Source organism: Neohortaea acidophila, assembly GCF_010093505.1.
Source record: "Neohortaea acidophila strain CBS 113389 unplaced genomic scaffold BDY17scaffold_1, whole genome shotgun sequence".
Taxonomy (NCBI): Eukaryota; Fungi; Ascomycota; class Dothideomycetes; order Mycosphaerellales; family Teratosphaeriaceae; genus Neohortaea; species Neohortaea acidophila.
The window spans coordinates 813,063-827,971 of NW_022985510.1; the positions used below are offsets into that span (position 1 = coordinate 813,063).

Genomic DNA, 14,909 nt, shown 5'->3' on the forward strand with positions numbered 1-14,909 from the left:
CAGAGACAGGACGCTTCCTTATGCGCTGCGCCCCTGCATCAAAGTCCACAAAATCCCCTTCGCCAATTTCGACCAGAAATCCCGATTTGCCATGGGCAGGTTGAAGATCCAAAAGTAATGCGCCAGTCCCATGATGTTCTCATGCTTGACAGGCACGCCAGCATCCTTCAGCACCGCCGCTAGCACCGTGCAATCGTCCCGCGTAGCGTCATTGTCACTCGACACCACATACGTCGGAGGAAAGCCGCGAACAGCATCTGGCCCGCCTGCGACGGGGAAGAGATTGATGTGTGTGTTCGGCGGGGCAAGATCTCGTCGCTCGTAGATGGAATAGGCATCTGCGGCGGAAATGAAGGGCAGCGGGCCCGCGTTCTCGGTATAGGAAGAGTTGAGGTGCTTGTACTTCTCGGGCGTCGCGTCGGGATGCAGCACGACCGGGCACATAAGTGCTAGCCCTGCTACTTGGGATCCCTTGCCTTCTTGGACCAGGCGATAGACGACTGCTTGCGCGAGAGAGCCTCCTGTGCGCCGTGGAATCTATGGTCAGTTGCAGCTAACGGGAGGAAAGTCGAACGCACTCACCCGCAGACCCGCCCCAGACGACCATCTTGTCGGGATCGGCGCCATGTGCACGGGCACGTCCTCTCGCCCATTCGAACGCGCGATAGCAATCGTCGACTTCCTCCTCAAGTGACACTTGCATTCCGCATCGATAATCGACCGCAACAACCCATGACTCCGTCATACTGGCTATGATACGACACCCGCGATCTTCGGTGTCCAGGTTGCCTGCCACCCAACCGCCGCCGTGGCAGAAGATGATCATCGGCAATGGTTCTTCATTCGTGGTACCAGGCCGATAGACGCGGACTTTTGGACCGTTTGGTATCTGCATATCCTCTGCGTCGCTGTCAGTCCTTCCTAGCACGCGAGTGGAATGAAGCATTCCCTGGAAGACGGACTACTGATGATAGTCTCCGGCAGAGGCGGCTGAAGCCCCGCCAATGTGGTGAAGATCTGGTTAGCGGCGGCCTGCTGCAATTCAAGGTCTTCTGGTAAGACTGGCGGGGCGCCCATTGTCTTTGCGAACTGCTCGTGCGAGGTTAGATGGCCTTGTAGAGTTGACGTGGAGTGGAGGACTGCACGACATACTTCTTGCCATTCCTCCGTCCATGGTGATGAAACCATTTCTGCTCGACGAGTGAAATGACAGATAGATACGGGCGAACTGATCGACTGTCCAGGCTTTATTCGAATGCTCGGAAACGACTAGGAGAGAGATACATAACGTACATATATGTATCTGATCGGCTTTTCGTCGCGCCCTGCTTACATATGCCTTCCGTCGCTTACATGATTTGGAGCGTTTCCTAAGGGCTAATGGGCGTGAGGCGAGTGAGTGCTAAGGGAAGACCGGGACCGAGGATTGTACGAGAACTTCCCGCCGTCCAGGAGTCATTTTGAGCCGGGACGTGTATCCGGTTGTGACCATCATGACACCAATGCTCTTCAAGTTTCTGATGATGCGCGCGTGAAGTGTGTCTGACTAAGCCACAGCCTTCCACGTGACCGGCTTGTCCTCCACCCCGCAATTAGCGGAGCTCAGCTTCGATGACAACACACCCGCCTTGCCGAGTGAGAGGTCACGAGAGCTATCTCGAATCGGTGTGTTATCAAAGATTGGTTCGGTAGAGATGCTTCATTCGTTCCTCCCCAGCGTCTGCTTCGCCCTTCCATCACCCTCTACAGCTCCAGCCAGCATGTCGCTCTAACTCCTCCACCTCCACTCCTCCTCTGGCGCCCACAACATGCCCTTCCCTCACACTCCGTCCCCACCCGCCCTCTTCCCCACCTACCTACTCCCCTCCCTCCCCTTCCGCCGCCGCAAATCCAGCACCGACAGCAACGCCTCCACCCTCACCACCTCATCCACCGCCTCCTCTTCCCCTCCCACCACCACCTCGCTCCTCACAGGCCACACCTCGCATCTCCGCTGCGCCCGCTGTGCCGCCGATCTCGCCCTCTCCACCCAGATCATCAGCAAAGGTTTCACAGGCCGGCACGGACGCGCCTACCTCGTCGCCCCCTCGGCCAGCACTAGCATCAGCAACAACCCGATTGGACTCGGTAGCGCGAAGGCCAAAAACGACGCTCTGCCTAATTTGCCTAACACGTACACGCATAAACCCGTTCCGCGACAACTGGTTACAGGAGCGCATACGGTCGGCGACATCAGCTGCGCGCAGTGTGGGAGTCTGCTGGGATGGAAGTACGTCGCTGCTGAGGAGGAGGCGCAGAGGTACAAGGTTGGGAAGTTCATCCTTGAAACGAAGCGGGTTTGTCGGACGAGTACGTGGGATGGAGATGAGGGGGATGGGAACACTGGTTTGGGATTTGGGGGAAACCGACGAGACTCTCTACCTCCGAATATGGTGAAGGAGGTGGAGGAGCTTGAGTTTGACAGTCAGGACGAGGATGAGTGCGAGGATTTGTTTATGGGCATCTGGACGCCGCAGTTGGCGGCGCAGAGGCGGAAGAAGAACCGCTTTTGAAGGGACCCGATGCTTTCTGGATCTGGAGTTCGTTGGACTTGTTCAGTGTCTTTTGGTGATGGGATGGCGTTGGACGGCGTTGCAATACACGACGATACCCCTGCATAACGATACCCCCTGCATTGACAGCGACTAGTTTCGAGTAATTGAATGCGTACACATCTACAACAAGATTCTCAACGTCCCAAGCCCAGGACTCACAGACTCCTTACTCTTCAACGTAAGCACGGCCGCGCGCTGCGCAATCTCCATCATGTCCTCCACTCTCGACCCCGGCCGACTCGCCAGCCCGGCAATCAACGTGCCAGCAAAAGTGTCTCCCACGCCATTGACGCTGACAATTTCTTCAGGCGGGACTTGCTCCACCGCCGGGAAAAGGCGCATGTACACCCCGCCAACACCAAGCGTATCATCCGTCTCGTTCGCACAGCGAGACAAGATGTAAGGCGCATATTGCCCACTCGTCAACCTCTCATCGTGCGCCGGGAGGATTTGCGTGAGCAGAACGCCCTGCGAACCAAGTTTCGTGCAGATGGACGGGATGAAAGGTAGAAGTTGGATGCTCTGCTGCGGCACGCCTTGGTCCACGAGCTCATTCGATGTAGCCAATGCCATCTGCGTGCGGGCGCCGGAATGCGGGATGCCCAGGGCGTCGATGACTTGCCACCATTCCGCGCGGTCGAAGAGGCCTCTCTCCCGGGCGGCTGCATACATTGCGGCGAGCTCGTAGGCGTTTGGAGTTGCGAGGTGGATCGATGGGTTGGGAAAGATGGACAGCTCGTGGGGTTTTGGGAGATGGAAGAGTCTTGTGCTTTTGGCGTTGCTCACTGGCTCGAAGCTGACGTGGGTGTCTGTGGGCTTGCTGGCTTCAAGCCATCGGGCGAGGTGCTCGGGAGGCCAGTTGGCGTCGAGCACGAGATGGGAAGGAGGTGCTTGTTGTAGTTGCGGAAGCCAGAAGTCGTCAAAAGCGGCGCTGATGGTGTTCGCTCCGGATGCGTTCGATTCAAGGATGCTCATGTCTGCCATTGCCAGCACTAGGTCCTTGTTGTTATCGTTGACGGCGACGTATTGTGCTGTCCGGCTTCCACTGTCATCTGGTAAAGTCTTGATGCCAGTAGCAGACATTCCTGCTGCATTCAATGCCTCGAGAGCCGTTTTGCCGCCAAGATCGTCAGCAACAGCGCTACAAAGACGAACATTGGCCCCCATTAGATGCGCCGCTCTGGCCACGTTGCTACCGACACCGCCCAAGGCCTGACTGATCTGGGCAGGGTTGGAAGTGCGAAGTTCGGGCTGCGTTACGGGCGAGCCGGCGTCCTGCTCTGAGCGGGGAATGTAATCGCACGAGAGGTCAATCGCCAGACTTCCTGCGACAAACACATTCGCCGTGTGCTCAATACTTTTGCTCTTCGTGGTTTGAGATAGTCTCGGAGGGGAGCTTTGCGGAGGCACACTTGACCTTCTCAGCGAACTACCCTCGCTTCGCGATGGGGCTGCTGCACGAGCAACAATATGACCTGCAGAGACGCTCCGGCCACTACCTACAAGATGAGCCAAGTTCATTATCGAGTAGTCATGATACACTCACTTTTGTTCGCTCAACTCCTCCAGCTCAAGCCTGCTGAGCTCTTGGGCTACCTTTGCGCCACGAATCACGTTTGATTCGATCAATGCTCTATTGGCCTCCACGCTGTCGTTGCCAGTGATCTCCTTCATCTTGGACAGGATATACGGGGTGGCAGCGGCGCCGGTAATCCCAGCGGTATTGGCGAGTTGGAGAGCCTCATAGATGCCAGCTTCTATGACCTCCAGAGGTAGTGAATGGTGCTGAGGGATCGGATTGGCGAAAGATAGACCGCTTTGTAAGCCCAGCGAGCAGTGCGCGTGAATCACTCGCGCGGCCTCCGTCTCATCCCGCAATGTTTTGGGGCTGGGCACGCCACTCTCTCGAGTCCAAAAAGCAGGGAAATCAACGTTATTCCCACGGCCATCCGCAAACGTTGCAACTGCGACGCCTTGTGTCTCAAGATACTCCAGTGTCTTGGGAAGATCCAAGAAAGCTTTGCAGCCGCTGCTTATGACCGCCACGGGCGTTCGTCCCAGCTCCGTGAGATCCGCCGAGACGTCCATCGTTGTCTCTGCACCTCGATGCACGCCTCCCAACCCTCCAGTGGCAAAGACTTTGATGCCTGCCATGTGAGCAAGAATCATGGTCCCGGCGATCGTGGTGCCGCCGTTGAAAGGCTGGCCATTGGGCTGGCGTAGTCCAAGAGCGAAGCCAAGGTCGCGACGAGAGAGTTTGAGCGTGCCCGGATCGCCTGCCGAGGAGACGAGACGCATCAACTCATCAGCAGCGAGTCCGACGCGAGCAACGCCTTCGAGAATGCCGATCGTAGCTGGCACGCCGCCATTCGTTCTGACCAATGACTCAAGGCGTGCGGCCAGCGATAGATTCTCGGGGTAGGGATATCCATGCGTGTATATGGTCGTCTCGAGCGCTACGACGGGCCGATGTTCTGCGATGGCTTGTCGGACTTCTTCAGAGACTTGAAAGTAGCGCGAGTTGGATGATATTTGTCGTTTCGGAGTGACAGTCGGAGTGAGTCTTCTTGCTGTAGCCAGGCACGCTCTGCAAATCCACGGAGAACGAGACATCTTGCCGAAAGAACTACCCAGGAATCAACGCGGCTCTGCGAACTCAGCCAGCCGTTGAAGCCGCATCCGAAATTGAATCTGCTCTTATAATTGGACTTCCATGACTTTGTCTTGAGCGTGGAGTCGGATGGGATGGCGAGTGGAGTAAACGCATGCCCCATGGAGTTAGAGACGGCCACAGCCGGAGCTAATCCCAAAGAAGCCATCCATACACTTTTCCAAAAGACGACACGCAGCCTCGAGACATCCGGAGAACGCAAGCCAATGCCAACGCCACAAAGATGAGGTTACTACAATGGGCCTCCCTAGGCCTAGTAACACTCGCCGCCGCCGATTCGAACCTCACCCACGAATCGCGAAACATCCTGCCGTCGGTCTTCAAGCCGCCCCAGCACTTCCGCAATGTGAACCTCGTGCGCAACATCAACCTCGACAAGAGCTATGCCAAGGAGACGATCAATGTCGTGATCGAGAACATCGACAAAGAGCCGCAATCACACTACTACCTGCCATTCGAGCCCGGCACCATCGGGCGGATAGGAGCGGTGGAAGTCAAGGACAAGAAGAATCCGGAAAGGGGAGGCTTCGTCGCTGAAGTGACCGAACTCGATCCCTACAGGTATGCAGGCCGTTGTCGAGCCCGATGTATCCCACTGCTGACATTTGACAGCCCGACCGAGTTCTACAAAATCACCTTCCCGACTCCGTTGAAGCCGCAGGAGCAGCTCACCCTCTCCATCAACTACTATTCCCTGTCCATCCTCAATCCCCTCCCCGCTCAAATCGAACAAACCGACAAGCAATACGTCCTCTACTCCTTCTCCGTCTACGCACCATCCGCATACGTGACACAAAAGCAAAAGACAAAGCTTAAACTGCCGACAACAGACGTCCCTGACGCAGTGGTCCTCCCCAAATCCCTGAACGCCGAAGGCAAGGAAGATCCCCAGAAATCGGGCACAACCTACACATACGGGCCATACGGTGAGCGAGAAGCCGGCGCTACCCAAGAAGCTAGCGTACGCTACGAATTCACGAAGCCACTCGTGCACGGCAAGCTCCTCGAACGCGACGTCGAAGTCTCCCACTGGGGCGGGAACGTCGCTGTGGAAGAGAGACACTGGTTCACCAACCGTGGCGCCACGCTCAAGAACCACTTCAGCAGAGTCGCATGGCAGGCATCGTCCTACTACAACCCACCCACCAGCGCTCTGAAGGAGTTCCGCTACCCCTTGGTCGTTGGCAGTGCTGACGCCTACTTCATCGACGACATTGGCAATGTGTCCACCTCGCATTTCCGCTCGAGTAAGCGCGAAGCGACTTTGGAGCTCAAGCCGCGGTACCCAATCTTCGGTGGCTGGAATTACAGCTTCAAGGTCGGCTGGAACGGCGATTTGCAGAGTTTCGTTCGCAGGATCACTGGCTCAAGTGATGGGTACGTCTTGAAGGTGCCGTTCTTCGAGGGCCCGAAGCAAGCAGAGGGCGTGGAGTATGAGAGGCTGGTAACGAGAATCATTCTTCCGGAAGGCGCAAAGTAGGTTCCAGCCGTTCACCCATCTCATTCAAACGCATACACTAATAGGAATACCAGGAACGTCCGCTTCGAGACCGCCGTCCCCATCGTCAGCAACTCCACCGGCCTTCACCGCACCTTTATGGACACTGTAGGCCGGACGACCCTGACTCTGACGGCTGTGAATGTCGTGGACGAGCTGCGCGACCGCGATCTTGTGGTCATCTACGACTACCCATCTGCGGCGCGCTTCCGCAAGCCGCTCACGATCTTCGCGGGCGTGCTGGCCATTTTCGCCGTCAGCTGGGTCGTCGGCAATCTGGATGTGAGCATTGGGAAGAAGCAGAAGACCGCGTAGATGCTGCTGGGAACGGCGTCGTTTTGTAGCTGTAGCAATGTAGACGATTTTCTCTAGATTTCGTTCTGTCAACGTTATTTATACTTGTTTCATTTGACTCATTGTCTCATCGCTATGACTGTGCTGCTATGTTACATCCGAGCTATGGTATATGAACCACAAAGCAAGAGAGCCGGCTGTCCTCCTATTCGACGCGGCAACGCTTGTAGCGCTCACCATGAAGCTATTCGGTCAGGTAGAAGTCCTTTCGAGCACGACTACCAAGTCGTCATAACCTTCGGGTACTCCTTGCTGGAGATGCCCAGGTCTTCGAAGATGGTGTCGTCTCCCTTCAAGTTCTCGACGCGCGACTCATCCTCGTCCTGCAACTTTTCCAGCTCCTCCTGCGGCGTCGCTTTCGTGTCGTCCTCCTCGTCTTTGGGGGTGGGATCGAGATTGGAGCTGCTGTCGAAGTTCTCGCCGATCAACAGCATCGAAGCGTTGGTGTAGTCGATGTGCTTGGGGTGCGCCGGCATCCATCCACGACCACGGAACTCCTCGATGATCTCTTTGGGGTACTCTGCCGCGTTGGGGAGTTGCGCGTTGCCCGAGCCGGAAGACTCGGGGTTCTTGACGCTGAGAGCGAAGCTTCCTTTCGCTGCGAGGCCAACGTCCTTCTGCACTTCGCCGAGCTCCGAGGGGATCGTAAGCATGTATGCCAGGTGACTGGTGCCTTGGCCACCGCCGGTGGAGGTGATTGCATACACGCCTTCGCCAAGAGGGGTGACTTCTGGGGTTTGACGAGTTCCGACAGTCTTGGTGGAGTACTCCGAGCCTTGGAAGAACTCCTCTTTGAGCGTATCCATTGACGTCTTCGCCTTTTCAACGAAGCACATGAACCTGTCTTTTCCACTTTTGGGCCAGACTTTCTTTGGAAGCGCGATCAAACGGTTGTTTCCGATGTCTTGCACCGCACCATCCGTAATCTTGGCACCATCCGGAAGAGGGCGGAGGACGAAGTAGCTGCGAGCGAGGTCTTGAACGCTGTCGGGATCTTCCACGCCGACACGGCCGCGAGTGAAGAAGTAGATGATACCTTTCTCAAGGATGTTGGAGGGCATGGCTTGCTCGCGCTTCTTGTCCGTCTCAATAGCGTCAGCGGGGGCTGATGGCTCCTCGGACTCCTTCGTATCATCCTCCTGCTCAAACGTCAGTGTTCGCGCTACGACTGAAGGGGGCCAGCAGACTGTACCTTCGTAGTCGCACCAGCTTCGCCGGCGTCAGCCTTCACATCGTCCAGAGCGCTCTTCTCATCACCATCGGTCTTCTCGTTGTCCTTCTCCTTGGACTTCTCGTTGTCCTTCTCCTTGGCCTTCTCGTTGTCATTCTCCTTGGCGTTCTCGATGTCGTTCTCCTTGGCCTTCTCGATGTCGTTCTCCTTGGCCTTCTCGATGTCCTTCTCCTTGGCCTTCTCGTTATTGTTCTCCTTGGCCTTTCCGTCTTCCAAAGCGCTCTCATCCTCATTGCCAGTCTCTGCCTTGTCGATCTCATTTCCACCAGTCGGCTCGCCGTTCTTGTTCCCAGCGTCACCGTTCTCGGCAGCAGCTGCAGTCTCGGCGGTCTCGTTGTGCTTCGCATTGCCATTGGTCTCTGTAGCATCAGATTAGCAAGAGTGACCAACTCAAAGCGCAACAGCTTCGTAGGTTCAAACGAAACCAGAGCCAGAATCAGCAGGAATAAGCAGCAACTCACCTTTCGCCTGCTCCATCTCAACATCGTTGTCCTTAGCCTCGGCCTTGCCATCCTCAGCAGCGGCAGCAGGCACCGGCGCATCGATGGTCTCCTCTAGCGTCTTCTGATCCTTCGCTGGGCGACCGCGCTTCGCCTTGCCGGTCGGAGTAGCGTCGTCAGCCTTGCGCTTGGTGCCGCTGGCGCTCTTCTCCGACTGCGGGCTAGAGTTGTTGTTGTTGCCGTTCTGGCCGCTCAGACGCGAGGAAGAGCGTGTTCCTGCCATGGTTGATATAGGGTTCCTTTGATGAGTGAGTGAGGGAAGGTTCAGTTCTGCGATTCAGGTGTCAGCATTTAGTTGAAGCGCCGAGTCGCACAGTCTTGTACCTTGGATGTGGATGGAAGACGTACTGCGATGAGTGTGAGATCGGCGACGTGAGAACTGGGAGATTGAGAAGCAGGTGTTTGTAGCAAACGGAGAGAAGTGGTGTTGAAGGTGAGAAGGTGTAAGGTCGCAAGTTTCGCGAAAGGCTAACGACTGACAATGGCTTGAGGTCATCATTGAACCCGGGGGAAAACGCGCTAGAGCCCGCTAGCACGTGCACACGGCCAGGCGGCAATGACTTCATGGCCCAACTTCACTTGGATTTCAATAAATACAATTCACTTGTCACTCACTCGGCCACTCACTCACTCGCGCAATCTTGAGTGACGCTTCATTGTTGTTACTGAGGTTTCAGTATGTGGTGAGATTCACAATGCGCGATTCCAACATAGCTTGCTCGAGAAATGGCTTCTGAGGAGGATGAACGTCTACAAGCGGAGATATCTCTGCTGGAAGCGATGTACCCCGACCAAATCGAATGGGATGAGAGGAGCCGAGAGTTGAAGTATCACTCCAACCAAAGATCGCTGCAGCTGCGACTGCCCAATGCCTATCTCACGGATGCATTGCCGGAGATTCTGGCCGCAAACATTGACAGAGCGGACGTCCGAGATCAGCTCAAACAGCACATAGCTTCATGTAGCTGCGGAGAAGAGATTCTCGATTCTATCATCTATGCGTTTGGCGGCATCTCCGAAACTGCCATGCCGCCTCAATCTTCTGCGAATGATTCTGGTGCTGCTCCGACAGCTGAAGATGCAGGCGAAGCAACCATCATCGTCTGGCTCCATCACCTCCTGAACACCAACAAGCGCAAGCAAGCGCTGTCGCCAGCATCACCGAACGTGAATGGGCTCACAAAACCCGGATATCCTGGCGTGCTTGTCTATTCCGGCCCGAAGGGTGCTGTCCACGAGCATGTGGATGACCTCAAGCACCAGAACTGGCAAGCCTTTCAAGTGCGGCTTGAGAGTGATGACGAATGGACCTTCGCCCACGGCGCTGGAGTGAAAGAGGTCGAGGCGATGAAGGATGTCGTGGCGGCCATCGGCGAGTCGCGCAAAGAGGAGTTTCTGGCCGCCATGCGAATGAAGTAGGGACAGGGGCAATGCTCATCACCCTCGTCACTATCCCTTCTGGCAGTCTCGACCACTTTGAGACTTTACCTGCGAGTCTTGCAGGCAGGAGTCATCGAAGAGCCGGCCGTTCGTGTCATTCCGCCGGCGTGCAATTCCAGTATTGGCCATAAATATAGTGTTTCTCAGCTTTCACTCTGCTTCTTCTCCTCTGCCAGCTTCTGGCCAATCTCGTTGTTTTCCTCATCATAGAACTCGACGTCCCCATCATCTCCAAGCCTGCCCTTCCTCAGATACTGTCCTTTCTCCCGCAAGATATCCTCAATCGTGATGCCTTTATCAGAGAAAATTTTGAGATGATCGGAAATCAGATGGCGATTCTTACACCCCGGACAGGTAATCAGAGTCGTGCCGAAATGGTAGGCTTGTTTGGTGACACGGTGGGAGGAGCGGTGGAGGCATTTGCGGCACGTAAACGTCTGTTTGAGAGCGTCAGTCTTCGATTAGAGTCAGTGACAGTAGGCGAGCAGCGTAGCATACCAATTCGTAAGCGGGTTCTTCAGCTTTTCGAGCCGCGATTTCGCTTGCCTCTTTTGATGCATCGCTTGACGCTGAGTCGGTGTCGCGATCTGTGAGCGACCGCTGTGGTTCCGTTGATTCGCGACGAATTTGAGCTCTTATTGGGCGGGTGAGAATGCTGGTACGAGGGAGCCATGAAGGCGTTCGTTGGACATGAAAAGATCTCTGCGCGCGTGGAAAATGGACTGAGCACTGTCCAAGAACTGATCGCGACAGCCGTGGGAGCTGTCGCACGGCTGCTGTGGTAGCCATGATGGGCGGCGGATGAAAACAAAGAAAATGGGTGGCAGAGAATGGAATGGAATGCGACTTGGGCCTCGAGCGCTCTTACCCGATGCGGTGACGTCGACGCGTGCCTGCCTGAAAAAATGCCTGAGGACCCTGCATGAACTCTCTTTTGGCCACTCACAGCAGCGCCACGTGAACCCACCACACCCTTTCGACAACCTTTTGACACTTCCCAAAGCGTCACGTCTTGAACATCCATCTGCATGCCCTCATCGGCCTTCCCTCTCCTACCACGCCCTCCCCGCGCCTCTCCAACTATTTCTCTCCTCACTTCATCCACACCATCCCACGAAAACGAGCGCGGAATCAAGCCGATCTCGGCTTCCAACCACCTCAGCTACCCCACTATTCAGATGCTCATCACCGCATTTCGAGACGTGTGCTGAGCGGCAAGAGAAGGACGCAGCATGGCTTCGTTAGCCGGCAGGGGGCGGGCCAAAATACGAGCACCTAGAAGAGTAAGTATTCACCCGACAGGCAACACCCTCGTTCATCTGCGGCACCGAATTGCCTCCCTCGCGACAGCCTGGTCACTTGGACTTGCTATGGGACTGGCGCATGAGGCAGATTTGGACCGATTGCTGGCATCAGGTCACAAATAGCTAACATCATTTGCAGGGCTTGAACGGCGCCGATGTCGACTTCGAGACCACGTGGGCCGTCCTCGAGCAAGCCTTCAATGAGATTCACACCAAGAATGCCTCCGCTCTTTCATTCGAAGCGCTATACCGAAATGCCTACAAGATCGTGCTGAAGAAAAAGGGAGAAGAGCTCTACAACAAGGTCGCTAACTTCGAGGCCAATTGGCTCGGTAATGAAGTTCGCACACGCATCGTTCGACAACTCACCCACTCGCTGCTCACGCTCACCGAGGGCTCTTCACCCTCCTTGGCCGGCTCGGTCGAAAGGAAAGTGGCTGGCGAGAGCTTCCTTCGCACGCTCAAGCAGGCTTGGGAAGATCACCAGATCTGCATGGGCATGTTGACGGACGTGCTGATGTATATGGTAAGATATGTACCTCACTCGCGTGAAGTCGCAACAAGCTAACATCCCACCAGGACCGCGTGTATTGCACCGATCATCGGCAGCCGTCAATATACGCCAAAGCAATGGGCCTCTTTCGTGACCAAATTCTCCGATCGCCCGCACGACAGGGCTCGCCAGACCTCATCAATATCCTCACATCTGTCATTCTCGACCAGATACAAATGGGTCGTGATGGAGAGGACATCGATCAGTACCTCATCAAATCGAACGTTTTTATGCTGGAGGGTCTCTACGAGTCGGACCAAGAAGCGGAGGACGAAAAATTGTACCTGCAGCTATTCGAGCCGGTCTTTCTGGCCGCGAGCGCAGTCTTCTATCGACAGGAGGGCGAGCGGCTGTTGAAGGAGTCGGATGCTGGCACATACTGCAAAGAAGCGAAGAGGCGGATCGTGGAGGAGACGGACAGGTGCAGATCAACGCTCTCGGAGAGTACAACTCCAAAAATCCAGGCGGTGGTGGAGGACGAGCTCATCAGGAATAAGATGAAGGGGCTGATCGAGACCGAGAGTGGCGTGAAGTACATGGTGGACAACGACAAGTTCTACGAGCTGGGTTTGGTGTTTGAGCTCGAAGCTCGCGTCGACGCCCGAAAGCCAGAGCTCACAAAAGCCATGCAGCAGATCATCGTGGATATGGGCACACAGATCAACGATGCCGCCGTGGCTGTATCGCAAGCGCCGCCTCCTGCTCCTCTGGCCGCCGAAGATGGAGAGCAGGACAAGTCACGGCCGAATGCTACGAAGCAAATCAACCAGCAGACGGTCGCCGCTCTCAAGTGGGTCGAAGACATCCTGGCCCTCAAGGCTCGCTTCGACAACATCTGGAAGACCGCCTTCGCCTCCGATCAGACCGTATCGACCGCTTTGACCCGTAGCATGTCCGATGTGATCAATACGTTCAGCAGAGGAAGCGAGTACATTTCCCTCTTCATCGATGAGAACATGAAGAAGGGCATCAAGGACAAGACGGAGGCGGAGATTGACGACACGCTCGAGCAGGCCATCATCACCCTGCGGTATCTCCAAGACAAGGACATTTTCGAGACGTACTACAAGAAGCATCTCTGCAAGCGACTGCTGTTGAAGAAGAGCGTCAGTATCGAGGTGGAGAAGCAGATGATTTCGAGGATGAAGATCGAGCTGGGCAACTCGTTCACTTTGAAGCTGGAGGCGATGTTCAAAGACATGACGTTGTCGGAAGAGCTGACGGCAGGATACCGCGATTACGCGGTGAAGACGAGTGGTGCGGACCCCAAGCGCGTGGACCTCACCATCAACGTCCTCACCGCGATGACCTGGCCGCTCGAAGCGTTTCGATCTGGTGGCGAAGAAGAGCGAGAAGGCCGCACTCAGATCAACTTCCCCGGCTCCATCGAAAGGATCAAGACTGGATTCGAAAAGTTCTACTCGGAGAAGCACAACGGTCGCAAATTGACATGGCAAACCAACATGGGCGATGCAGATATCAAAGCCACCTTCCCTCGGTCTCGAAACGGGCGGCCCATGACGCATGATATCAATTGCTCGACGTATGCGATGCTCATCCTCCTGCTCTTCAACGACCTGCCCGCAGACAAATCCCTCACTGTGGAAGAGATCCAAGCCATGACGAACATCCCGGACAACGATCTGAAACGCAACCTGCAGTCCCTTGCTGTGGCACCGAAGACCCGATTCCTCGTCAAGGAACCGATGAGTCGCGAGATCAAACCTGGGGACAAGTTCCGATACAACGAGGACTTTTCCAGCAAAGTCATCAAGATCAAAGTCAACGTTGTTTCGGCGGGCAATCGGGTGGAAGGGGATCGCGAGAGGAAGGAGACGGAAAAGAAGAACAATGACTCGCGGTCCTTTGCCATCGAGGCGGCGGTCGTGAGGATCATGAAGTGAGTTGTTCGTCCACATCTCCTGCTTGTCATTGAAGCTGACCGTGACTCCTGCAGACAACGCAAACAGCTATCGCACTCGCAGCTGTTGACTGAAACCATAGATCAGCTGAAGGCGCAGTTCAAGCCGGATGTGGGCATGATCAAGAAGCGCATCGAGAGCTTGATTGAGCGGGAGTACCTGGAGCGCATGGATGATGCGCCGGTGCCGAGCTATAGGTACTTAGCATAGGGTGCGTGACCTCATATGTCGCAGGGGCTTGGGGCCTAGCCATTTTCGTTTTACCTGCTGGTTTGATGCGGGAGGCGATGAAACGCATGGGAGCATACGGGAACATGGATCATGGGAGGGTTTGCTCGAGAAAGCGAGGCGTTAGGAGGGGCCACTGCTTGATTTTTGCTTCATGTGACAAACGGATGGGTCATGTTGAGATGAAATGTGCGTGTTTGAGAGCTAGAGAGGTATGGAAGTTTCATGCCGAGTTTGATTTCTTACCCACTTGCTGCGTCTTCATGTTGGTCTTCATATCCGACCCTGGTCGGCGAAATGTGAATTGGAATATGCTGTGTGCAGTGCGCAGACAGATCTGTTTCACCAGGGATATGTAGAACGTGTCAGATATGCTGGCTCCCTTCTCGGGTGCTACAGTAGGACATGATACATGCTCTAACGCTTCAGCTTCTCCCCACTTTCCGTTTGCCACGTCGATGGCGGTGGAGACGGCCAAGCAGGGAGATGTGGCACAAGTGTTTGGGTGAAGTGCCGTGTCACTGCTGTATCACTGGGCAATGGTCCCAAGAGACCAAGGACGAGCTTCACGTGGCTGGGTATCCCAATGGCGGACAAGACACGTGTGACGCGCT

General features: G+C 55.5%; 9 protein-coding genes across 9 annotated transcripts; 5 read left to right on the forward strand and 4 right to left on the reverse strand.

The window, feature by feature from the left end:
• Positions 1-18: 18 nt before the first annotated feature.
• On the reverse strand, positions 19-1,291 carry BDY17DRAFT_350273 (Alpha/Beta hydrolase protein; the record flags this gene model as incomplete). The annotated part of the gene is made up of 4 exons (XM_033738183.1): positions 1,153-1,291; positions 963-1,089; positions 583-921; positions 19-521 (listed from the first exon to the last, which is right to left on the reverse strand). Exons 1-4 carry the CDS (start codon positions 1,186-1,188, stop codon positions 19-21), a joined length of 1,005 nt encoding a protein of 334 aa, XP_033593905.1. The 5' UTR covers positions 1,189-1,291.
• Positions 1,292-1,635: 344 nt separating this feature from the next.
• Positions 1,636-2,686, forward strand: BDY17DRAFT_288765 (yippee zinc-binding/DNA-binding /Mis18, centromere assembly-domain-containing protein). The gene has a single exon (XM_033732245.1). The coding sequence runs from the start codon at positions 1,809-1,811 to the stop codon at positions 2,550-2,552; it is 744 nt and encodes a 247-aa protein (XP_033593906.1). The 5' UTR covers positions 1,636-1,808; the 3' UTR covers positions 2,553-2,686.
• Positions 2,687-5,325, reverse strand: BDY17DRAFT_288766 (Indigoidine synthase A like protein-domain-containing protein). Its single transcript, XM_033732246.1, has 2 exons — positions 4,141-5,325; positions 2,687-4,089 (listed from the first exon to the last, which is right to left on the reverse strand). Exons 1-2 carry the CDS (start codon positions 5,205-5,207, stop codon positions 2,715-2,717), a joined length of 2,442 nt encoding a protein of 813 aa, XP_033593907.1. The 5' UTR covers positions 5,208-5,325; the 3' UTR covers positions 2,687-2,714.
• Positions 5,326-5,488: 163 nt separating this feature from the next.
• Positions 5,489-7,078, forward strand: BDY17DRAFT_243387 (Ribophorin I; the record flags this gene model as incomplete). The annotated part of the gene is made up of 3 exons (XM_033730427.1): positions 5,489-5,826; positions 5,878-6,741; positions 6,799-7,078. The coding sequence occupies 3 exons, from the start codon at positions 5,489-5,491 to the stop codon at positions 7,076-7,078; spliced, it is 1,482 nt and encodes a 493-aa protein (XP_033593908.1).
• A 78-nt stretch (positions 7,079-7,156) lies between these two features.
• On the reverse strand, positions 7,157-8,478 carry BDY17DRAFT_288769 (uncharacterized protein). The gene is made up of 2 exons (XM_033732247.1): positions 8,310-8,478; positions 7,157-8,256 (listed from the first exon to the last, which is right to left on the reverse strand). The coding sequence occupies exon 2, from the start codon at positions 8,176-8,178 to the stop codon at positions 7,336-7,338; it is 843 nt and encodes a 280-aa protein (XP_033593909.1). The 5' UTR covers positions 8,179-8,256; positions 8,310-8,478; the 3' UTR covers positions 7,157-7,335.
• Positions 8,479-8,508: 30 nt separating this feature from the next.
• BDY17DRAFT_288770 (uncharacterized protein) lies at positions 8,509-9,297 on the forward strand (the record flags this gene model as incomplete). The annotated part of the gene is made up of 3 exons (XM_033732248.1): positions 8,509-8,707; positions 8,810-9,118; positions 9,173-9,297. 2 exons carry the CDS (start codon positions 8,509-8,511, stop codon positions 8,914-8,916), a joined length of 306 nt encoding a protein of 101 aa, XP_033593910.1. The 3' UTR covers positions 8,917-9,118; positions 9,173-9,297.
• A 277-nt stretch (positions 9,298-9,574) lies between these two features.
• BDY17DRAFT_319892 (uncharacterized protein) lies at positions 9,575-10,267 on the forward strand (the record flags this gene model as incomplete). The annotated part of the gene is made up of 1 exon (XM_033736356.1): positions 9,575-10,267. One exon carries the CDS (start codon positions 9,575-9,577, stop codon positions 10,265-10,267), a length of 693 nt encoding a protein of 230 aa, XP_033593911.1.
• Positions 10,268-10,349: 82 nt separating this feature from the next.
• Positions 10,350-11,120, reverse strand: BDY17DRAFT_9231 (DNL zinc finger-domain-containing protein). The gene is made up of 2 exons (XM_033738831.1): positions 10,787-11,120; positions 10,350-10,725 (listed from the first exon to the last, which is right to left on the reverse strand). Exons 1-2 carry the CDS (start codon positions 11,075-11,077, stop codon positions 10,432-10,434), a joined length of 585 nt encoding a protein of 194 aa, XP_033593912.1. The 5' UTR covers positions 11,078-11,120; the 3' UTR covers positions 10,350-10,431.
• A 145-nt stretch (positions 11,121-11,265) lies between these two features.
• Positions 11,266-14,512, forward strand: BDY17DRAFT_288773 (Cullin). The gene is made up of 4 exons (XM_033732249.1): positions 11,266-11,571; positions 11,732-12,118; positions 12,172-14,045; positions 14,103-14,512. The coding sequence occupies exons 1-4, from the start codon at positions 11,521-11,523 to the stop codon at positions 14,275-14,277; spliced, it is 2,487 nt and encodes an 828-aa protein (XP_033593913.1). The 5' UTR covers positions 11,266-11,520; the 3' UTR covers positions 14,278-14,512.
• Positions 14,513-14,909: the final 397 nt, after the last annotated feature.